The sequence below is a fragment of the Trachurus trachurus genome, assembly GCF_905171665.1.
Source record: "Trachurus trachurus genome assembly, chromosome: 5".
Lineage (NCBI taxonomy): Eukaryota > Metazoa > Chordata > Actinopteri > Carangiformes > Carangidae > Trachurus > Trachurus trachurus.
Window position 1 is genome coordinate 12,756,402 of NC_139896.1, and position 25,188 is coordinate 12,781,589.

General features: G+C 39.4%; 3 protein-coding genes across 3 annotated transcripts; all 3 read left to right on the plus strand.

Annotated features, from left to right (window-relative positions):
- Positions 1-1,818: 1,818 nt before the first annotated feature.
- Positions 1,819-3,959, plus strand: LOC310985447 (blue-sensitive opsin-like; the record flags this gene model as incomplete). Its single annotated transcript, XM_083971044.1, has 5 exons — positions 1,819-2,197; positions 2,727-2,895; positions 3,009-3,174; positions 3,270-3,509; positions 3,858-3,959. 5 exons carry the CDS (start codon positions 1,819-1,821, stop codon positions 3,957-3,959), a joined length of 1,056 nt encoding a protein of 351 aa, XP_083827170.1.
- A 4,005-nt stretch (positions 3,960-7,964) lies between these two features.
- On the plus strand, positions 7,965-10,370 carry LOC310986236 (red-sensitive opsin; the record flags this gene model as incomplete). The annotated part of the gene is made up of 6 exons (XM_083972069.1): positions 7,965-8,067; positions 8,994-9,290; positions 9,415-9,583; positions 9,674-9,839; positions 9,932-10,171; positions 10,272-10,370. The coding sequence occupies 6 exons, from the start codon at positions 7,965-7,967 to the stop codon at positions 10,368-10,370; spliced, it is 1,074 nt and encodes a 357-aa protein (XP_083828195.1).
- A 1,046-nt stretch (positions 10,371-11,416) lies between these two features.
- LOC310985894 (uncharacterized protein) lies at positions 11,417-24,894 on the plus strand. The gene is given in 22 exon segments (XM_083971563.1): positions 11,417-11,511; positions 11,608-11,651; positions 12,337-12,444; positions 12,534-12,650; positions 12,746-12,829; positions 12,949-13,084; positions 13,218-13,321; positions 13,444-13,588; positions 14,396-14,483; positions 14,568-14,797; positions 14,800-14,977; positions 15,072-15,208; positions 15,335-15,501; positions 15,599-15,777; positions 18,940-19,153; positions 19,244-19,468; positions 19,984-20,079; positions 20,852-20,963; positions 21,085-21,141; positions 21,402-21,477; positions 21,647-21,794; positions 22,665-24,894. Coding segments are annotated over 22 exon segments (3,117 nt in total). The 5' UTR covers positions 11,417-11,498; the 3' UTR covers positions 23,124-24,894.
- Positions 24,895-25,188: the final 294 nt, after the last annotated feature.

Consider the following 25,188-nt stretch of genomic DNA (forward strand, 5'->3'; position numbering starts at 1 on the left):
ATCCAGGTTAAAAACATTTATCTTTCCACATGCTTATTGCTGAGAGCTATAGCTTATCTATTTTATTTTATTTTTTACTTTTATTTGCTCTTGCTTTTAACTCTGTTTTAGTGTTTTGTTTGTTTTTATTCTGTCTTATGCTTCTTCTTTTTTTTATAAATGTTTTGTCTTTATAGGCACATTGAGTTGCCTTGGTATGAAATGCGCTATATAAATAAAGATGCCTTGCCTTGCCTTGCCTTGCCTTACTTTTATACTACTACTTTAGTAGTGTTCTTTACTTGTATTAGTTTTCTTTTATTTGAAAATATGATAGGCAGTGCACAATCTTACAGGAGAAAAAACAACCACATCCAACTCTCACACTGTCATGTTGCTGTGTTTTTGAAAAGCTCAGTTCAAGATGTTGAGGTAGATGAAGATGAGACAGGAGATTCGTTATCAGAGCATCACGCCCTTATCAGAAATCCACAGATTCCTTTGTTTTTAAATGTTTGCTGTTACCACATCCAAACTTTACTGCCTACAAATATTTGTCCAGGTATGTGGACAGAGTTGTAGCAGCTGGCTGTCATCATTAGGTTTTGTAAATGTGGAGGAATAAAGTAATGTCTTGAGTTAAAAAAAAAAAAAAAAAAGTAGCTTACTTTTGAACTCAGCCAATTTTTTTTTTTAATTCAACTATTTCAGTATTTTAGGTTTGACTGAACAACTTGCATTGGAATAATACCTGGTCTTGATCAAGACTATTCACTATACGCTATGTTTTGACCTAAATCATTGTGGTTGTGGGGTTTTTTGTCAGTTACTGAAACACAGAAAAACATAACTTTAATAAAAAAAACAAAGAAAAAATCCAGATGAATTAATAACTTAGACAGTGTCACATGAAACATCTTTTTAAATTTGACAATAATTATTTCTTTATCACATCATTGGTCTTGTGATCTGTATTGTTAAGTTCAAATCAAGTCAAGTCACAGTTTATTTATAAAGCACATTTAAAACAACCTCAGTTGACCAAAGTGCTGTAAATACAATATAGTTAATCATAAACACTATAACAAATAAAAACAAAACAAAGAATAATAATCACTTAATTTACCAGCACAATTAAACCAATTTAGAATAAAAAGAGAGACTAAAAAGAGAGTAAAAGAGAGAGAGAGAGAGAGAGAGAGAGCCAAGATTACTTGCTTAGCTGAGAGTGAACGCAAAGGAGAAAAGATACGTTTTCAGGACAACTCAAGACATGATGAAGCTGCTTCTCTGAAAATATTAGATTCTGTGTCAAGCGACAGTAGGCTAACACGGGGCCTGAAGTAAACCAGTCCACAACCTGGATTACTGAGGCTCAAAGGTATTTGACAAACCCCCTGAATTTCACTGATGATCACATTATGTGATGCACAAACACAGGACTGTCTCTTCCGCTGAGTTGTAATCAGATGATCCCTTCCAGCTCTGGTACTGAGATACTTACTTGTGTATTAGCTCAAAGGTGTTGTTATGGGAATTGGTGATCTGTGTGCATGTACGTGCATCGTCTGTGCGGTTCGTGTGTGTGTGTGCGGACTGTGACCCAAAGCTTTAAATCCCCTCCTTGAGCCAGTTAAGTTGACCCTAAGTATTATTTAAAGTTCCTATAAATGCGGCTGTAACTCAACATGAGAGAGACAGACCTCCATGAGACGGCACCAGAAGCATTATTATTTTAACTTCTAACAAAATCATTTGAGACTTTCCAACAGTCATTTTGAATAGTGCTTCATTTTTTAATTTATTTTATTTAATTTTATTTAACACAACCAGAGCAAAATGAGGGGAAATCGTGTTGAGGAGTTACCAGAAGACTTCTGGATCCCCATCCCTCTGGACACCAACAACATCACGTCCCTCAGCCCGTTCCTGGTTCCTCAGGATCACCTAGGAAGCACAGGAATTTTTTATGCCATGTCAGCTTTTATGTTTTTCCTGTTTGTGAGTGGTACAGCCATCAACACGGTCACCATCGCATGCACTGCTCAAAATAAGAAGCTCCGGTCTCATCTGAACTACATTCTGGTGAACTTGGCCGTGGCAAACCTCCTCGTCTCCACTGTGGGCTCCTTCACCTGCTTCTACTGCTTTGGCTTCAGATACATGATTCTTGGTCCACTCGGGTGCAAGATTGAAGGATTTACAGCAACTCTTGGAGGTAAACAGCACAAGGACTAACACAGATACAGATTTTTTAAAAGCCTTTTCTCTTCAATAAAATTACTTAATAACAACACTAAACATCAATTTATCAGAAACGTCTAAGTTTAAATTTCACTTTTTATATCAAGGGTGAAAGAAAACAGCTCTTTATGGACTAAACATCATTTTTATTTAGCCTAATATTAGCCAATTAGCCAGGTGAATCACCAAAGTAACTGTTTTTTTGCCTGCTAGAAAAGAAAGGAGCATATTGATATAGATTTGTGGTGCAATTTATGGTTCTTTAAAAAAAAAAAAGAAGCGCCTAAGGAGAGCACATCACGCATAACAAATTTCTTCTTCTGGTTTACTCTTGGTTTAATGAGGTACACATATATGGCCATATATAAATATTTTATATTTTAACAGATTACCCAGAATCCCAACTTTATCATGTTTTAGTTAGCATTACAACAACTTATGCAAGTTGCAGCTCAGTGATGGACGTGTGATCTATCATTATTTGTGTTTTTATCTTGTTCCAGGCATGGTGAGCCTCTGGTCTCTTGCTGTGGTGGCTTTTGAAAGATGGCTGGTTGTGTGCAAGCCAATCGGGAACTTTGCCTTCAAACCTCATCATGCCATAGCTTGTTGCGCTCTCACTTGGGTGTTTGCTTTGTTTGCTGCAGTTCCTCCTCTGGTTGGATGGAGCAGGTCAGCATCTCAAAAACTGAACACAACTCAGTTTTACTCACTTTTTTTTTTAATTCTCACAAACTGACAGCTTTTCTCACACGGACAGACTGATACATTGTCTTTATCTCCAGGTACATCCCAGAGGGCATGCAGTGCTCCTGTGGCCCAGACTGGTACACAACTAACAACAAGTTCAACAACGAGTCCTATGTGATGTTCCTCTTCTGCTTCTGCTTTGCCGTCCCTTTCTCTACCATCGTTTTCTGCTACTCACAGCTGCTCTTGATGCTGAAATCGGTAGGGAACATGTCTCAGGTTTTCTGTAGATTGCAAAAAGTGAGTAAATTACAGCTCAACTGATTTCACTTGATTCTGTGTTTCTCCATAAACAGGCAGCGAAGGCCCAAGCTGAGTCTGTCTCCACCCAGAAGGCAGAGAGGGAGGTGACCAGGATGGTGGTTGTCATGGTGCTGGGCTTCCTGGTCTGCTGGATGCCTTACGCCTCCTTCGCCCTGTGGGTGGTGAACAACCGAGGGCAATCGTTCGACCTGAGATTGGCCACCATACCCTCCTGCCTCTCGAAGGCCTCCACGGTCTACAACCCTATTATTTATATCCTCCTCAACAAACAGGTAGGTTCGCTGTCGACGATTCACTTTGATCAAAAAGCTGCTCAGGGGCAGAAGGATGCCTGAACTGACCTGATACTAAACCTTAACTGCATAAGGAGCTGACATGGTTAATGGCGCCCTCTTATGGTGGCTTTCAAAACATACAGTTTGCTCCATCAGCTAAGAAAATCTAAGACAATCTGTAAAAATTATCAATTTTTTTTCGTGATTGATTGATCTGATTTATTTGAGTTGTATGGACCAAAATAATACCCTATTCAATTCATTAGATATTGCTCCTGTATATCCAAAAGGATTCAGTTACAATTAGCTAAATGACAAATTTTGTGACCGTTTTGTGTTTTTCAGTTCCGCTCATGTATAAGGAAGATGCTGGGGATGAGTGATGAGGAAGAAGACTCTTCAACAAGCCAATCAGTGACTGAAGTCTCTAAAGTCGGACCTGCTTAAATTCCTCTCTGCCACATTTTGTAAATAGCACTGAATGTACAAATGTTATGACAAAGTGAATTTTATTATCGTTATAGATAAAGAGTTATATTATGCAAAGAGAAAATGTGAAAAAAAATCAAAAAGTAAATAAATAACTGACGCCATGATGAAGTGATTATTTGTCTTCACTAGGAGAAAAACAAAGATGCAAATGATAGTTTGTCTCAAGTTCTTGTTTTCGAAATGAGAAATGAAGAACAACTGCAGAATGAGGTCAGTGAAACCCATAGTAGTTATTAGCTACTCAATGAATCTTTGAATGAATTTCAGAATGTTTATGTGCTGTCAGATTTCTATGTAAAAACTAACAAAGAATCAATAAACCGATGACTTGCACGATATCTGATTGAGAAATGACATTGAAAATGTGCTCAAAATTTAATATATCATGTTATTTTCTATCTAACATTGTTGTGAGCCATCAAAAGTCAGTGACTGGGGACAAACAATACACAAACCAAACCAACATTCCTGCTTTTTTCCCCCTTCCTCTGGATTTGTTATGTTGCTCAGCAGAACCTCAAGATCCAAACTTCCTTTCCAAGTCACTGTGGATATTTTGAAATCCCGCCTTAATCAAAACATCAGCAGTGAGCTGGAAAGACAATTTGTAATACAATAGAGAAAGAATTCAAGCACAAGAGGCAAAAAATTTGATACACAAACACTGTGACATTTTTGAAACTATAAATGGGATATATGGTTGGGTGATCTGCACTATACAAACACTGTGGTTAAAACTCTGTCCTTCTCCATCCCGGATCATCCACTTCATGACACCTTGATGGACCAGGAAAGCAGCGGTGGTGCACGGCTCCTCTCTCTTTGCTGCAGAACGAAGAAAGAAGATCCTTTGCCATCAGGCGTTTTTAATTTTCTGGAAATGGTCAATGAACTGACAGACAAATGAATTTCCCTTTGGGGATTAATAAAGTAATTCGTATTCGTATCTGTTATCCACCTTGTAGTGCTACAACTTTGCACCGCAGCAGGTCTGAAAACCTTTTTTAAAAAATCACCATTTCCTGTGGAATCAATAATAATTTTATTTAAATGTGAGTAAAACACCAAACACCAGTGGTGCACAAGATGGATGTTCAGCAGTCAACCTACAGAGGGCACCACAGCAGCATGACTATCTGTAAACTATATTACTACATCAATGTACTGTATTATTCTTCATCTGGAACTGCTATCCGACAAGCATTGTATAGTTTTTTGGAAAATAATCAATTCTGTTTTTATCTACAGAAAATTTCTATTCTAACATTTGCATGATGATCTGACCAATATTGAAAGACAGTCAGACTCAGATCAATGCTGATCACAGTGGTGCTGATACTTCACTAGTTTACTCACCAAGCAGAGACTTAAAGGCTTTACCTGACACTGTTTACAGGATAACCTCAAAAGTTGTTACATACATTTGTCTTTTTTCCAAATACTTTAGTACAATAAGATGAGCTGGGTTAGTTGAATAGGATTACTCATTATCTCAGCATTTACACAAGTCCCTGTGTTGACACAGATCATTTATGGTGAAACATCAAAACAGGAAGAAAAAGTAGAATTTTTAGAGAGTGTAAATAAAAATAAATATTCTCCTCATAAAAACAACAACAACTGAAAACACACTATTAGACATGTGGTTATGGCATCTGCCTGACATGCTGCTGAAAGGGCAAGGAAATGAATCAATACATGGGGGGAAGAAACATCACCAGGGAATATCTGAGCTGCAGAGGGACACACTAATTAAAGGGTTATTACCTGATGTGAATTGAACACAAGCCTGAGCAGCAAAATGGGGCTCAGCTCATTTCACACCAGAGTAATCATCCACTCATTCGTCATTAACTGTCTTTACCCACACAGACAGACCACCTGCTGTCAGACTGACTGTGCATGAACCAGACTTTCATGGTGGTCGTGTCCTGTCGTTAGTCGGGAGCAAATCTGAGTTCTGCTAGTTGTGAACTTCTACCAAACATGAATAGTTCAGAACTAGCGGAATTCCAGACCTACCCTCGAAACATCACATCATTACACCGACAAATACAAAGAAACAACAAATAGCATAATGGACTATGGTATAATTAACAAATTAGAAAGTAGAAGAAAAGTTTACAGGTTTCTTGAGCTTCAGGCTTCGTCCTCTTCTTGATGTGCAGTCCTTGTCCCTCTTGAGGTTTTTATCAAATCTGTGAAGCAGCTATAGCTACCTGCACATGAAGTGGACACAGATTAAAATAAACCACAATAGCAGCTTTGGTTAAACTCCGTTTTTCTCCTGAAGTGAACTGTCGTTCCGGAGAGATTAAAGTGTTATGGAGTGAGCATGCCAGAAGTAATTACTCTTTTTAAATCTGTTTTGTGGAAGAACCTGAGTTGTCCGTATAATCTGCTTTGATCTGGTGGGACATGAGGAATCTTCACCTGCATGTCATTGGGTCGACCAGGTGCTGATTAGTGGCCCAGCACCAGGTAGAGAGAAACATCTGTGTTTGATTAGCAAGGCCTCCTCTGAACCAGGCAATGCAGACAAAACCTGTTCAGAACAATCTTGAATGAGAAATGAAATGAAAAATAAGAGATCCACAATTAAGTATCTCCTAAAATTGTCTTCATGGTGATATACAAATGTAGAATTAAATTCAAAATAGTATATTTTGAGATGACAACTAATACAAAAATAATTTTTGTCTAAGAATAATGACAAACCCTTAATTGTTAGAGTTTATACTATTTAAGAACCTTTCAATATGTGGAGGACTGACGAAAAAATCCTTAACAAATAATGAATGAAACTTCAAAACTTGCAATTAAAACTTACAATGATATTTTTGGGAGATTTGGTTTTATGCCTCACTTTATCATTTCACGTTCACCATATTACACTCAAAACTTTCCTCTTTTTTTATCCATTTGCCTTTATTTCAAAGGGCCCTGACTGGAATTGAACTAGGTTGTTATGTTTAGTGATCAGTGGTTCTTAATGGTGGCACCTTCATATTCTGTGTGTATGACAAATACAGCATGGTATAGCGACTAACTTGCTGTGATTTCTGATTGTTGTTATTTTGTTTGATGCAGGTCAAAGAACTTGTGCATGTCTGACATGTTGTTTAGTTGGGCAATCCTTCTCTTGAGTCTTTCCTCATGAATCAGGATGTGTTATCCCCCTCCACCTTGCCCCCACCATGAGGACTCTGACGTGAGGTGCAGGATCAAAGGAGTTTTGAAAAAATCCTATGTTCTGAAGTGAACTCTCTTTCCGGAGGGATTAAACTCCCTCACATGTCAGCAACTCCAACTGTCTACGTTATAGTTTCTTGGGTCTCCGCTTGTCCACCTAAGCTGCTTTAAAGACTTGGGTGTCTTCTCATGCCCACCTGGGTCCTCATGACCCATATCACATACAGTATGGAATGAAGTTGATGTGTATAACTCTCCAGTGTTTGTTAATTCCTCAAATTTACTGAGAACAATGCAACAGATGCAGTTCATAATACAAGTGTCCTGATGTAAAAACATATTCACTGCATCTAAAAGTAAGAAAAAACCATCTGCTGCAACATTGTCTTATGTACTACACAATATTGACTAGTGGAGGAAAATGATTGCTTACAATTGACACATGTGTAAGTCAAAGCTTTGGCAACTAATCTCTGTCTTAACTGAGTTAGTGCAAATCCGCTTTCAAATGAGATTATTCTGGCATTTTGTGTCTAAACCTAATTAGCTGATAGTTTTAATCACCGTTCAAAACAAGTGTATTGCTACGCTGCCAAGTATCACAGTCAAACGTCACATAACAGCTGTAATTTGACTGTGATCTAATCCTATCAGAGGTCTCTGAAGTGCAAGTATAAAAGCTATAGCCCGATGTGTTGCACCACTCACCCCAGAAGGTTGCACGTGTCAAGAAAGGCCGATAGGTGAGGGCCTGCTTTTAAGATCAGGATGGCAGAAGAGTGGGGAAAACAAGCATTTGCTGCCAGGCGATACCATGACGATACAACAAGGGGGTCTGCCTTCGTTTACACAAACAGCAACCACACCAGAGGTACAGTATGATCATTTTATGTTCTGAATAATTGATAGAAAGGTTAACTTTAAGAAGGACTGGCACAGAATATTAATACTTACAACCAGGAATACCAATAATGAGTATAGTCAAACAAAATGTCTTTTTAAATATGCAAACTGTTAACTGTATTTGGATAAATTTAATGCGCCAATAATACCTTACGGTTCCAACAAAGTAGCGATTTAAAAAAAATTGAGCCAGATTCAAATGTAATGATTTACTAGTGCATGTTGCTGACTTTAAAGGCACTTCATTGACTTCAGAAAATTAAAAAAAAAATCTAATTAGTATTAAATCTGTGAGCTCAAAACACATATGAAGAGTTCATTTGCAAAAGCAGATAAATGCCATTTTGAAAAAAAATGAGCTGATGCTTTTGAATTATTCTTTGCATAGTGTTGTTTTCAATAAAGCTTTATTTTTTTGAGCTACGTCTGTTTTTTTATGTCTCATCTCTTTGGTCAAAGCCACTCAAATTTGGTTTGACTGATATCACCTGGTGTAAATGATAATTTAAAAAAATGTTGAATTTTTTTTTTTAAACTGAGTTATCTGCTTTTGCAAATGAACTCTTGAATTATTTAAAATCCTATAGATTGAAAATACTTTGTTTATCTTATTGGCCCTCCTAAAGTCGATATTTTAATCTGTCAAAATAAACAAGAATCAACACATTGGTGATGTGTCCCATAATTCACAGTCTCAGGCAAACAGCTTGCTATGACTTATTGTACACCTCTGTTCAAACATTAGGAAAAAAATAGATTTCTGCAGCATATTTAATACAAGACAGACTATAGACATTTTGCATTAATGATATTAAACATCAAATGAAAAAAGGAAAATGTTTCTATAATCACTTCAGATTATAAATTGTGAGATCATTGTATTTTTCTTCACAGATCCCTTTGAGGGTCCCAACTACCACATTGCTCCTCGATGGGCTTACAACTTTGCAACATGTTGGATGTTTGTTGTGGTCGTCGCATCTGTCTTCACCAACGGTCTTGTCTTGGTGGCCACAGCTAAGTTCAAGAAACTTCGTCACCCACTGAACTGGATCTTGGTCAATCTTGCCATTGCTGATCTTGGAGAGACAGTTTTAGCCAGCACCATCAGTGTATGCAACCAGTTTTTTGGTTACTTCATTCTGGGACACCCAATGTGCATCTTTGAGGGCTATACCGTCTCAGTTTGTGGTAAGCAGTCCGATATTTTTTCTCTCTCTGATGGAAACGTGTTTTAAAATAGAAGATTTTTGATCATATTTTTACCAGACTGAATATAGTGAAATATCTTCTCTGTATGTCCCACTTCACACAGGAATCGCTGCTCTCTGGTCGCTGACAATCATCTCCTGGGAAAGATGGGTAGTTGTGTGCAAACCTTTTGGAAACGTCAAGTTTGATGAGAAATGGGCCACAGGTGGAATTGTGTTCTCCTGGGTCTGGGCAGCAGTGTGGTGTGCTCCCCCCATCTTTGGCTGGAGCAGGTAGCCTCTCTTTGTTTTGTTTTATTGGTTTTTAACTGAGTGATAGATCTACAGAGAAAACATTACAAAGTAAACCTTTTCTTGCACCAGGTACTGGCCCCATGGACTGAAGACTTCGTGTGGACCGGATGTATTCAGTGGAAGTGACGACCCAGGAGTGCAGTCCTACATGATTGTTCTTATGGTCACATGTTGTTTCCTTCCCCTGGCTATCATCATCTTGTGCTACCTAGCCGTCTGGTGGGCTATCCATACTGTAAGTTACCTGCAGTTTGATACTTCAGCATGAAGTAGGCTATAGTTCACAGCCTGGCCCACTCTCATGCTACGTTTATTTGTTGTTCACAGGTAGCCTTGCAGCAGAAGGAATCAGAGTCAACCCAGAAAGCTGAGAAAGACGTGTCCAGAATGGTGGTTGTCATGATCCTGGCATATTGTTTGTGCTGGGGACCTTACACCGTTTTTGCCTGTTTTGCCGCGGCTAACCCTGGATATGCCTTCCATCCTCTGGCCGCTGCCATGCCTGCATACTTTGCCAAGAGCGCCACCATCTACAACCCAATCATCTATGTCTTCATGAACCGACAGGTGGGCGAACAGTCACATGAAACCACAATGACTGACTGTCTATGACCAAAACAAATGTGTTTGACATTTTAACATATTGTATTTATTCTCTCCCCATCAGTTCCGCACCTGCATCATGCAACTCTTTGGTAAACAGGTGGATGACGGCTCTGAAGTATCCACATCAAAGACAGAGGTCTCCTCTGTGGCTCCTGCATAAACCTGCTTATTATGTATTTTGAGAAAAAAAACTAAAAGGCATTGTCATTTGTACAGTAAATGTTTATTCTTTCATCTATGAATTTCTTTTCTTTCTTTCTTTTTTTTTTTAGTAAATATAGCTGGCAAATGGAAAAACCAAAAAAAATAATACATAAAATATGAATGAACTAATGAATATGACTGTTTTTTTCTGAACATAAAAAATATCAAGCGTATTGAAAGTTTCTATTTGGTGATTCTTACTACAGTCATGAACATTTTCCTCATCATTGAGCAACCTTACAACCATTTTAGTGTCTTTAAAACAGTTTATAATAATAGTTATGGAACAGTATGAGATTGCACATCTTGGTAGAAGTTCTCTGGAAATTCAAAGGATTTAACAGTCAAGTTTCTGGCAGCAGAATGCAATAAACATACACAGGACTTTAGGTAGATAATCATGATTATTTCATATTTTCATATGAATTAGGGATGTGCCTGTGATTTCCCTCATGCACCAGTATGCACCTTCAAAGCTGATTTGTGATCATAGACTAAATGGTTCTTGATACAACACAGCTGCACTGTAATCCCCCTGCTGAACCAGTTATAGCCTACATGCATTGAAAACATTTTCATGCTGGTTTTGCTGCTGTCCTCTTTGCCTTGTTTAACGGCTTGACTAGAAAAGGAAGAGATCATCTGTGTGCTCACAAACGCCACATGGGTAATAATTTGTTTCTTTCACATGACATCTGACATGGCAAACGCTGGTCTAAACACCACCTAAACTAATAAACAACAAACAAGAGAAGAAGGATGACCACTCTAATCAATGGTGAAAAAGGGCAACAGAGCTGCTGGATCACTTTTTAGTTCAATATTGATATTATAGTGGATAATAAACTAATACTAATATTTACTATTATTTTGGTGGTGTTAACGATGGCATTTATAACACACCAAAAGGCTAATTATGACCCATTTGGCTTTCCATACAATTACTCTGGGAACACAGCTGACTGATGGTGAGGCGGAAGTCTGTGCTCTTTTATTTTGAAAGCTGGCCGGATGTTATGGATGACGTCGCTGCGTGCGCATGTCCACCCAGCTGCCACCCACGTGAAATCAGAGAGGAGCAGACATGTCCAAAGCAAGTATGTATTTATATCGGTTATGACCAAATGTGTATTTACTCTCTGATTAACTGCGGCTTCATCTGACCGGATTCTGTCTTTTGTTGTGTTTCACAGAACAGAAACGAGCCAAACGTCTCGGCTTCCTGGGAAAGTTCAAGGTAAGCTAATGTTCACTGTGGTGGCTAACTTTACTGCTGCGGCTACGAGCCAACATCTTGGCCCTAAGTCCGGCGTGTTGTTCGGCGTTTCACAGCATTATAGCAGGTTTTCAGAGTGTAATAGTTGATTTATAGCTCAGCCTTTACTCCACGACAAGTGTCACGTTATGATGTCAGGTAACACACACTGGACACTGACGAGGCTACAGGATGCAGCAGTGCCATTGACATGTAGGGTTGTATCTTTAAAAAAAATCCATATAAATGACAAGAGGTAGTAACAGCTATAACAACATGCATAATTACCTCAATACAAATCATATGAAAAAAGATTAACTTGAAGTCCAAATATATAGGCTATATATAGGCTACTAACATTAATACGTAAGAAATACAAAATACAGCAAAACGTAGCTTAGATAAAGAAAGAAAGAGAGAAACAATGCCAGGGGTAAAGATAAAAACAGAAAATTACTTAAATGAAAACATAAAAGTGAAAAATTTTATAGCTTCTTTTTTATGTTTTGGCAAATCTAAACTAAGCAATAAGATGAGGATGATTTGGTAATGACCACACTAATATTTTGTGTTGAATGTAATAAATTTAACTTCTCATGTTACTTCATGATGCATTTAAAGTACACAAAAAATAAAACAACATATATTGTGATGTTTTTGCCCACAGACTAAAGATGGACAAAAGCCTAATGCTGGCGGACGGACAAAGACTGCAGAGGAGTCGACTGTGCAGCAGGTCAAAGACAGAAAACCAGAGGAAATCAGGAAGCAGAGGGTGAGTTGGTGAACGTCATGCCTGTACTCACATTTTGAGGTGACGCTGTTGATATTTAGACGATTAACCAACCAATTTCTTTCAATTAGCTCCTAGAGCTCCAAGAAAAGCAGAAACTCTCCAGAGAACGAGAGCTCATGAAGCGGAGGAATTTGCAAAGCTTTCAGAATGACATCCTACAGCGACAGAGGGAGTTTGAACAGAGGGTAAATGTCAGCCTGCTCACTGCAAATGGGCACAGTTTGATTTGCTGCAGTTTGCTGTTGTACTGATTTGCATTTTCCCTTTTTTGTGTTCACAGGAAGTGGAGATGCAGAACTTGGAGAAGCATGTCAATTTTGAAAATGAGAATTCAAGAAAGGCGTATTACAGAGAATTTAAAAAAGTATGCACACTATCCATGAATGACATAAACTGGATGATGAATATTACAATATATATACAATTTTATAGACAGATACAAATATGTGTCACATCAATGGTGTGTGTTTATTTATTTTAAAGGTAGTAGAGGCTGCAGATGTGATCTTGGAAGTTTTGGATGCACGTGACCCTCTTGGCTGCAGATGTCCTCAGGTGGAGCAGGCTGTCATTCAAAGTGGAACAAACAAGAAAATAGTTTTGGTACTTAATAAAATTGGTAAGTTACTCAAGTTGGGTTTACTGTCAAAATTTCTGTGCATTTGGTTGGACAGCAGCAAATTAGATTTGTATTTATTGTGTCAAATATTAGATGCTTGATTTATATGTTTTTGTTGTTGTTGTTATTGTAGATCTGGTGTCAAAGGAAATAGTGGAAAAGTGGATAAAGTACCTCCGTAATGAGTTTCCCACTGTGGCTTTCAAAGCATCTACCCAGCAACAGGCCAAGAACTTGGTACAGTATGCAGTTAAATGTTTGCATGATGTAAAAATACTAAATGTCACCTCATATTCTTAAAGTATAGAACAACATCATTTCAAGTTAACTCTAAACCCTTTGTCTCCTGATATTTACAGAAACGCAGTAATGTTCCAGTGACACAAGCCCCCACAGAGCTCCTCAACAGCAGCGCGTGTGTTGGCGCAGACTGTTTAATGAAGCTTCTTGGTAACTACTGCCGCAACCTGGACATAAAGACAGCCATCACGGTTGGTGTTGTAGGTAAGTCAAGTCCCCCATCACGTAAATACACCTGTTTTTTCTTCTTTGTACGTGAAGCTGCTGTGAAGTCTGGGGACATGGATGGATGAGACTTTCAGAAACAATGACACAGATGCTGACAGTGAAAGGACGGATAATGAAAGAAAAATGTTAATGAACTTGTGTTTGCTGCAGGTGTTGCCCAGTTCAATTCTGCATTTTAATGCTGGGTCTGCTTTTGTTATTCCTTGGCCGTAGTATTTCCTGCAACTAATCGACTCTAGACAATCTGCCTAAAGCCTGGTACACACATAAAGATTTTCTAAATCTCAACAGATTTTGAATCCGTGAGAAATATTGAACAGGTTTAACAGTTACAATAGTCAGCCCCAACCATTGTCCGAGCAGATTGTCGAGAAAAATTGACTCTAAACACACCTCACACCACAGGATAATCTCGCAGGATAATGTTTAGAGCCATCAGATAATCGAGCGTTTGCTGTCATTGGCTGGAAGTGGGGAAATCGAGCCAAAATCAGCCTGATTATCTTCATGTGTGTACCAGGCTTCAATACACCTCTGGATGTGGATCGTTTCTGTTTTAGAATAGAATAGAAAATACTTTATTAATCCCTAGGAGGGAAATTCAGATTGTCCAGCAGTTTACATAACCTAAAATAATATGATTATAAATTACATAAAATGATATAAAAAGTAAAAACATGTATAGCCTAACAAATGTTTTGAAGTGCTGTTTTAAAATGAACATCTTGTAGTGTGGATGTAGCCTGAGGTGAGATCAATTTTTGTGCCGTTCCTGTGTTGCAGGTTTTCCTAATGTGGGAAAGAGCAGTTTGATCAACAGTCTGAAAAGGGCGAGAGCGTGTAACGTCGGAGCCACTCCTGGAGTCACCAAGTGAGTTCACAGTCAGATGTCAACCCTGAAACATCTCATGAAGCAGCACTCAGCTGACATTCACACCTGTCTGGTGGCTTTCAGGTGCCTTCAACAGGTGCATCTGGACAAACACATCAAGCTTCTCGATTGCCCTGGCATCGTCATGGCAACTTCGACGACTGATGCAGCAATGATTCTCCGTAACTGTGTGAAGATCGAACAGCTGGTGGATCCTCTTCCGCCCGTCGAAGCCATTCTCCGACGCTGCAACAAGGCGCAGGTCTGTAGCCGCCTGTCACGTTTTCAGATGTTGCTTGATTGTGTGTTTTGCACACTGTAATAATGTTAGTGTTTCTGTTGGGTGCACAGATCATAGAGCACTATGGAGTACAAGACTTCCACACGGCGCTGGAGTTCTTGGCATTACTTGCCCAACGGCAAGGCAAACTGAGGAAGGGAGGGCTGCCGGACACCGATAAAGCAGCAAAGAGTGTATTAATGGACTGGACAGGGTCAGTAAAAATTTGGATATTTGGAAGAAAATAGATATTTAGTCATTGTTCTTGTCATTGTGTTAATGTCAGCATGTGATTTTCTTTTTTTCAGGGGAAGGATCAGCTACTTCACACACCCTCCAGAGACACACACACTGCCCACACACGTCAGTGCTGAGATTGTTACAGAGATGGGGAAAGCTTTTGACTGGGATGAGCTTGAAAAGGGGAACCAGGAGGTTCTCGCTGGTGAGTGAGATTTTATACCTTATTTAAGCTTAAGAAAAAAAAAAGAATGATTCAAACTGTTCTAGTTTTTAAAATACCCAAAAAACAGTAGTTGCCGCAGAGTTTGATTTTTTTCCCATGCTTCAGAGTCATCTTGTCCTGACGTCCAAATGGGATTCTGCATGGAAACCACTGGAATGACACAAGGTAGCCAAGGTGAACCTCCGTCTAACCTGGAAATGGAAAAAGGGGCCATGGAAAATCCAGATCTTAAAGATGAAGCTGAATCCATGGAGGATGACCAGGACACAGAGGTGAGAAACGACGGAGCCTTTACAGCTTCAGTGTTCATTGTAAATGCAGGTCATCCACCTAACTTTTTTTAATTTCTCACATTCTCCCTCAATATAGTTTGGACCCATGACAGTGGAGATAAAAGCTCAGAAATCAAAGACTGATGCATCTGCGAATGAAGCTGCACCCAAGGCTCCAGGTCTGAAGGATATCTTGAATGTGGATCCTCTACAACAGGGCCAAGCACTCCTGGCTGCCGGCAAGAAGAGGAAAAAGCAGCAGAAAAGAGCTGGTTTGTATAAATATCAGCCCCAGTCTAGGGTTGAATATTGTTTAATCCGATCTGTGATTTCATTAAATCTATTACATGTAGTTTTCATTGTCACATAAAAGACATTTCAAGACTTGGTGGTTTAATCTTGATGTGGTTTTGTCTTTACATGACACTGATTTTATATTGAGCTACAAAAAAATTGAGTCTTTCTTTTTCTCTTCTCCATAGACAAAATTGCCACGAAACTCTCAGACACCTTAACAGCTGCGATGGACTTCTCATTTGCAGACAGCTGATTTATATAAGATTGCAATAAAACATTTGAAAAAAAATCATTTTGTTTTGTCTTGTATTTGTTTTAACAACACAAATTGCTTTTACATAAAGAGGTTTCGGTTTTGGGGACACCTGATCCTTATTCTTTTGTTTAAGGCAGAGGTCTTCAACAGGAGGTTGTGAAATTTTAGGTTGATTAGACAATTTTTTTTTAATATTTGATTTCCACATTTATGTTTAAAATAAAAATGTCAATTTGAACAGCTTGTCTGCCTGATTATCATGCAATTGATGATATTGGCATTACTATCAGTTAACAAGATCTGTTTAAATGGCAGTGGCACGGCCGCCCTACTTACTGCACCTGTACATGTTTAGAATAAAAACATGGATATATGATCATGTGTATTATTTAAATATCTTAGTATTGAATGCACAATAACAACGTTTGTTTATGGCACTAGGCCCAGTTTAATATAAAACACAATTTTATACAGTGGGGCAGGGTCCCTGCTCCATCTCTCCATCAGTTTGGGGCTCCTTGGCCTGAGAAACGAATATCTTTAATCATCTACTGATCCTTACAACAGATTACTTTTTTTTTGCATAGTTTGCAACCGCAGCGCTTCCTACATACAGAAACATTGTTTGAGTTGTGCTTTAGCTTGAGATCAGTTAATAACCTTTTTATTTGTATTTTTGTGGTTTTCCTGAACTCTGTGCCTCAGGTGACACCGCTGTCCAAGTAGTCACCTCACAGCTGGACACAACAAGTTCCGGGTAACACGCGGCGCCTGGTGACGTCAGCCCGTCGGCTCGAGGAGGTAAACAACGTTGATCAGAGCTATCGACTATCGACTGTCGGAAGAGCTTGGATTCACCGAACAGAAAGAAAGAAATGGCAAAGAAAGCGGAGGAGTTCGGGGATTTATGGCTGTGACCACGTCAAACTAACCTAACAATACAGTACGTGTTTATCCAAACCGACTTATTTACTTACTTTAACTTACGTACTTAAAATGTTTAGCTAGGTAGCATTAGCTTGCTACTTAGCTTAGCCTCAACTTCCCATTTTTAACTTTGCCGTGCCCATGTTGTTAGACGTCGATGAAACACCGCTGTGTGCCACAATTTATCGACAGTGGTTGCTGGTTTGTAGCCGTAAAGTCGCTGTAACTTGAGTATTTTGTGTGTTAAAGGCAGTTTTTCTGCGGTGTGGTGGGCCCGTTAGCAGCACCGAGCTGTCAACTGAGCTCCGCTAACTCATGGCGTTAGAGCAGAGCTTTGCCAAAAATAGATATTACGAAAACGGCTAAAAGCAGGCTGGTTAAGCAGTTAATGAACCTGTGTAAGTGGCTTTTTACAGCACCCAAACATTAACGTGACCTGCTGCCGCCACAGTTTGTTTGTCTGAACCGATTTAAACATGACCCACACATGGGATTAGGAAGAGGCAACACTGACAGCCACTCTGAAGACTCCCACCACAACCACACGCTTTTACTGTGTGACTGTCCGTATTTTACTATCAGTGGTTAGAGCATTAACTCGTTTTACTTCGAGAGTGTACGTAACCAGAAGACAAGGTGTACAAAGTCTGAAATCTGTATACAGACACTACAGGATGTCCAATATTGTGCAAGAGCCAGTGAGGAAAAGCGTAATGACTAAAGTGTGCACACCTGGAGGATGACAAGGCACAGATTATACACCAATATGTGAAGTGCAGCGTATGGTTTGTGAGTGAGGTGAGAGTTGTTGGTTAAAACCTGGAGAGGGTTCAATGTGTCCACGCTGTCTGTCAGAGGAAGATCTCAGGTCAGAGGGTGGAAGAAATGGTACTAGGTGTAACTGGAGATGAAGATATTAGAGTATTATAATGTCTAATCAAGATAATTGGAGGCTAAAAAAAACAAAAACAGATTGTGGCTCACAAACTTAAGTCTGCTGAATTTTCCACACTAGTTAGACACTAGTCAAGAGCCGTTAAGTATATTTTTGATGTTATGATGGTATTGTGGGGGCTTGTGACCTCACGTGCATCCCCCATGAAGTCATGTTAATAAATTCATGCTTAGAAGTATGAGTTTTGATGTTGGGTCTCATGTGATCAGTTTTGTATGACATTAAATCTCAACCAGAAGGTAATGAAGCTCCAGTGGAAGTAGGCAGTAGCTGATCGATTGGGTTAGGCAAGACTCCTTGATTCTGGTGAAGGCACAAAAAAAGAGAAATAATTCTCTCTCTCTCTCTCTGGTTGGGTTCACTGTCATATGAAAATATATTGATCAGCAAATTTTGCAGCTGCAACAGGATGTCAGTCTGTCAGTTTTGCTTCTCAGTGCTGATCTGTCACAATGCATTGACAGTGGACTACAGGTGAACATAAGATGTTATTGAGATGAGAAACAAACGCACACCGTAGTTCTTTTAGAGGTGCTGGCAATGGAATATGTTAGGAACATAAGATATTAAACAACCCACTTGGTCATCTGTATCTGGATGGTGGGACATTGTGGCACTTTTGTGTAATAGTGAGAGAGAGAGCGGCATTCATGGGGGGCAAGATGAGCCATCTGTCTTCCTGTATTGGTCTAGGACCAGTTATTGTTGGTGACTACACCCCAAAAAGGATGCTTCATGCTCAGTGTTGACCAATTTGCTTAAAGATCAGTAGAGGAAAACTAATTTTGAAAATGTTGGTCTGTGATGTGTGTAGAGGAGATCTTTGCGAGGGTGGGATCAGTTGGCATTTGTTATCCTGGAAGAGAGTTGGCAGTTTTGAGAAAATCCATTGAAATAATAAGGATAGAGTCATCATTTAGCTACACTACACTTTGTGAAATTGTCTTGTTACTTATCTATAATGCTCCTTTGTTCTGTTGTTGTTTTCCAGCTCCATCCCTAGATCTGGATATATCTCCTCAGCCATGTCGTCACGTGTGTTGCTACGGCAGCAGCTGATGCGAGAGCAAGCCCAGGAGCAGGAGAGGCGTGAGGCCCAGCAGCAGGCCTCTGCCTCTCAGCTCCGGGCCTCTGACTCCACTCCAGCCATCTCTGTCACTCTTCCCCCAAATGCTGCCCGTCCTCCTTCAGCACAGGTGCCTGTGGAGGTGCTGAAAGTAAGAGCTTCCTGTTTGTCACTTTTTCTTTTGGTGAGGTTTGATCATGTCATAACATTCGTCCATAATGGCTGTTGATATGATCATCAGGTGCAGACCCACTTGGAGAACCCCACCAAGTACCACATCCAGCAGGCACAGAGGCAGCAGGTGAAGCAGTACCTCTCCACAACTCTGGGCAACAGGGTGGTTACTCAGACCCTGGGCGTGTCCCCGGTGCCACAGTCCAGCTCTGCCCCTGAAGTTGCTCTTACTGCCAGCAGTGCCCCCAACAGTCCTATGGCCCTGCTTAACATTGGATCCAACAAGGAGGAAGTAAGAGAAATCCCTCTGTATTTTCAGTAATTTAAGGTCATGTCTGTGGGTTTGGTTTGCTGCTGCAGAAGATTACACAACTTTATCGAAAGTTGCCTTTCTGCAAATTTGCAGGTTTTTTTTTTTTGAGAAGCTAAATGTCTAACCTTCTGCTCACTTCTTGCTTAATTATTTTTTGTTTGGTTTGCAGTGGTATGCCTAAAGGCCCCACTGTAATGATGCATACCCTTTTCTTTTTTATCATACCCTTGTTGACCTGTTGTCACAATAAGATGTTAAATACTGCACTCACTGTTCAACCATCCCAGCACTGCTCCTGCATGCTTTTCTGCCTTTTGAAATCAGGCCTCCCTGGAACAGTTTCTAAGGTTTAAATATTGAATGTTGGCTTTCATTTAAGACTATTTAATGTTACAAAGCACAATATATATACACATGTCATATTGATTACTTATAGACATTTACCCCCCGAGAGTTTAACTTACTTTATACCACTGTTGTTCTGCTTTATCTAGATTGATGATGTGATCGACGACATCATTAGTCTTGAATCCAGTTTTAATGACGACATCATTACATTGATTGACTCAGGTCTTCAGCTGCCCAGCACGGTATGGAGAACAATTTATTGATTTGAATGTTGAATACTTCCTCTATATTGCATAGGTTCCTCTGTTATTATACAATGACAGAATAACACTGGATACCAGGCAGGTCTGTCACACATCTTTTTATTTCTGAAGTGTGTTTTTTTTTTTTTTTTGTTTCTGTGAATTGATGTCACTTTTATGTGTGGAATTCTGAAGTCATGGGAGTAAATATACACTTTTGGCACTTGGCTACTATTCGTCACAGAAGTGCTGCCTGGGTGGAGTAAAGCTCGAGGATACAAGACAGGGAGAAGAGAGACAAAGTAGATAGTGCTCAAAAAAGTGTTTTATGTAGCTGCCAGGTTAACTACACTTTTGTCAGAGAAGAGAGGGTTTCCCAACATTTTTTGCCGGGAAACAAAAAATGAGGATTATGGTGATGCTATTGGAGGAGAAGAAAAAGAAGCACAGTGAGGTAAATCTTTTGTGATATTTGACAGAGCTTGTCTATTACAGATGAATGTCAATACATATTGCTGTTTACATAAATGGTTAGATTTTGTGCTTTATTCTTAAAATGTAATCCTAATGGCTGTCTCTTCTGTGTGGCACGGTTGCATTGTGCAATATGAAGTGGCAACAGTATACAGTGTTAAATCTGTTTGGAACTGGTGGAACTGGTTGCTCTGAGGATTTTAAACAGGAATAGGGAAGACTTCCTTTTTAAATATTTGCTTCTAGGTTCTAAATGAAAGTTGAGGAAATATATTTGACACGTTTTATATTTCTGTAGCTCCCAGGAAACCTGTTGGATGTATATCACAGCCCTGGAATGGCAGCACCCACCCTCACAGTCAGCAACTCCTGCCCCGCTGATCTTCCAAAAATTAAAAGGGAAATTACTGGTACAGTAACATGTTAGTACAAGCATACCTGTATATCTTTTTTTTTTTTTTTTTTAAGGTGCAAGAAACTTTGTGATTGACAACATTTCATGGTATGAAAAACAATGACTCTGTCTTTCAGATGCAGACGCCAAAGCCATGATGAAAGAGAGGCAGAAGAAAGACAACCATAACCTCAGTAAATGAAACTTTATTTAACAATTCACTTCCTTGTTTAATCTGAATGAAGTAACAGCGCAGATATAGTGAGATTCTAAATGATGCTAATAATGCAGAGCAAGGCAGATTTAAGTAGTGATTAAGTTCATGTATTTTTTGCCTGTTTAACTCCATGCACATGTTTACCAAATAACACCTGATGACAGCTGATTGTTGACTAAACTTACAGTATGTGTTTTTGCTGCCCCTCTCCCTCTGCTCCTTCTTGCGTGTATACAGTTGAGAGGAGGCGAAGATTCAACATCAATGATCGCATTAAGGAGTTGGGTACTCTTATACCCAAGTCAAATGACCCGTAAGTGATTTCTGCTTTTTAGGATGTTCATTTTCATAGTTATATTGTTTGAATTTGTGCAGCGGTTGTGTAGTAAGAAAACATGTACGTATAATCTTTTCTGCTTTTTTCATTGTGCCTATATCTTTAAATGTGTATACGACATTTACTGGTATGACAATGGGCACAGTGAGATGCGTTGGAACAAAGGCACCATCCTGAAAGCTTCAGTAGATTACATCAGGAAGCTTCAGAAGGAGCAGCAGAGAGCCAAGGACGTTGAGATGCGACAGAAGAAACTAGAGCAAGCAAACCACAGTCTGATGTTACGCATTCAGGTCAGTACCTGTTGGTCACATGTGCATATTAGTGCATAAGGCAGCTATGTATTGCTTGACTAGGAGTCACAGTTTTGGTTTCATACGTCAAAGTCACACTAGAGCTTTTAGATTAATGTTTTATTGAGTGGGTTCCTGAATTTAAACGCAAGGATGCACATGTGCACCGGAGGCACAGGTGTGACTCATTTCTACATGCAAGAGAGACAGTAAAGCAAATAATGTGGTGGGAATCAGCATCCTGCTGGGCATTCTGCTGTAAAGATTTGTTTTACTGAGTCACTATAGCCTAAGTTGGTATGTAACCAAACCTGCCTGCGTGCAGACTACACATCCTGATTCTGAAATATTTATCAGTTAATGCTTTTAGGACATTTTGTTCTTTATTGATAGCCATGCCTGCATGTGAAATTGTTGTATCTGCTGGTTTTTGAAGGAGATATTTAAGACATATCAACTTGTTGACATGGCAATACACTTCCTGAATTGAATTGACCATCTCTTATTATCAAGTGAGTCATGATATCCCAAAGATGGACAGTTTGTCAGAGTTATGTATAATAATGTGACAATAAAGGAGGCATGAGTGACGGTTAATGGCCATACAAAACTACATTTGTTTGCAAGGAAATTCCTCTTTGTTCATTCACTAGTCATGGCATCAAGGGCCAAAGGCTGTAAAGATCTCCAATATGCTTTGTGATGTAATTTATTTTATTTAGAAAGCATAGCCAACAGTCTTTCAAGTAAATGTTTACTGTTAGGGAAATTACTTTTAAGCTGAAAAAAAAACAGAAACTTGTCCTTGGTGTCTTTGTCAGTCACCCAGGACTCTGTGTCTTAATGTCAATGTGCTTTTGCTCTTCTCAGGAACTGGAAATGCAGGCACGGCTCCACGGCCTCTCCAATTCCAGCAGCATCTCTTCTGGTCTTGGCTCTGATCCCTCCCTGCTCCAGCAGCAACAGATGCAACATGGCGGCCAGTCTCTGCCTTCCGGTGCGGTGGGAGTCGCCTCTCAGAACCTCCTCGGTCTGGGAGCTGTCGGACAGCCTCTGCCGGCCTCCTTCCTGTCCCCACCCTCCTCGGACTCTCCTGCAGGAGTCACCATCAGCAGCCCTCTGGACCTTGGCAGCCTGAGCTTCGCTGAGCTTGACGACACCTCAGCTTCAGCGCTCTATCCTGACGTGGGCTTGGGAGACATTCTTATGGACGACGGGTGCACCCTGTCTCCAGAGAGGGTGGGCGACCCACTCTTCTCTCCTTTGTCACCAGGTGCCTCTAAAACCAGCAGTCGTAGGAGCAGCCTTGAAATGGACGAGGACTTGTGATGAGCCCTGTGCGGCAATCAGAGACTTTCTGTAGGGACAAGAATGTCGGGAAGTGCAGTCTATCCTTAAATAACGTGAGTCTATTTATAGGACTGTAGAATTGAACTTAGAAAAGCAAAACTAGCTAACATTAAGATCAAAACTAACAAAAACGTTGCATCAGGAGAAACTAAGTTCTTCTTGACTTTTTTTGCCATACAGACCTAATTATTGTTATTCCTGTTTGGAGCAGGTCAAATGATTATGTCTGGATTTATAAATGCAATCTTATTAAAATGGAATATTGTATAATAGGGGCATGGACTTAGCATTAAGAAATAATACATTTATTAAGTAGTTTTTAAGATTTTCTTCAGAGATTTAAGAGGGATGTAACGTTTGCTTGAATTTATCATGTGCTCATTTATAGGGAGGAAAGCTGTGAGGTTTCTTTTTCATGACAACAATGGCAGAACAAACTTATTAAGAGATGCCACCATGCATTATGTTCTTTTAATTTCCTTTTTTTTGTTTGTTTTTTCAACTGACTGGAATCAGGGTTTGTTAATAGCATTCACATGCTCATCTGTGTTGGGTTGTTTCACCAGCAGCTACAGAAGGGATCTTTGTAAAGTGAATTGGCACATTGTGAAATATTTACTGCATATTGTATATAAGAATATTTTATTTTGAGCAATTTTATTGCACCTTATTTTATGGCGGTCTATGCATTTTATGAGAGCTTTTATCTGTTTTTATTACTTTTACACACAGTGGACAGCTAATGCCCAGGTTGCATGTATTTGTAATAAACTTTGAGAGCAGTGGAAAATCACTTGCTGCTGCAGCTAGTTAGCCAAAGCAGGACTTCTTCCAGAGTAGCTACAAATTACAAATCAGCGTTTTATTTTTTGAATATATTCACTCAGTCAATGGAAATGCAAGAGAGTGTGAAGAAACAATTTTATCCTTTTACAATAGTACTGTAGTTCATTACATACTTTTTTGATACCTGAATAATAGTTTGATAGTTTCTTCTGACTAATATCTGTGTTGTCAGTAACAATTTGTCTCCATTAACCATGGTGATCACTGAGTGATTTTACCAGTTAGCATGTTGAACCAAGACTGTTGCTTTTTTTTTTTTTTTTAAGATCTAATGGATATATCTATTAATGCTTTATTGCTCTCGGTAGTATGGATACGGAGGGCTTTGACCTTCTATTACACCAACCACTAGTCTCACCTCTGTGTTAATAAGGTATAACTGTTTGTTGTGTGAAACCTGAAATGCAATTATTACTCTCTAAACAAACTTTAGAAAGCTGCTTAATGCAACTTTATGTACAGTGAATGAACGTTTTTGACAAAGTACCTTCATATGTGTAGTAGTTTTTTGTTTTGTTTTTGTTTTTTGGTAACACAGATATACTGTTTTTTTTTTTCTCCAACACGACCTCCAATTTAACGATACACTTAAATTTTGAACTATTTCTTTCAGCAATTTTAACAAAGACTTCCAAAAATAATGTACTTAAGATCATAGCACTGACTCATGTGAATTGATGGTTTCAGAATTTTTTAAGGTGCCCTCTCCTTTTTATTGACAACTTTGAGGTTCATATGATCAGCTTTTTTCCCCCCCTCATCCTTATTCACTCGCCACAGTATTAATCACAGTTGTCTTACCCTGACATATAATGGAGTGCTAACATGGACTGTTAACCATACACGTAACGTTTGTGTGTTGTCCCCGCAAGTTGGCTTTCAGAAGATTTTAACAAATAAATGATTCCCATTGGATCATGTCCATATGTGGTTATTTTTTGCAAGGGAATGGCATCAGTGTTAGAGCATTTGAGAGATTTCCATAGCAAGGTCCTGGCACTCTGCCACCTGATATCACAGATGAGACAGTCACACAGGGACAGCCACAGAGGTTACAGTGGTCGGAGATCCAGGAGAGAGGCTGCAGGAAGCTGGGTTCGCAGCCATACAGATAAGAGCAGAGTGACCCATTGCACTTATTACACCCTCCCATGGTGTCCAAGAGAAGCTCTTGTGGATGGCAGAAGAGATGGACCAA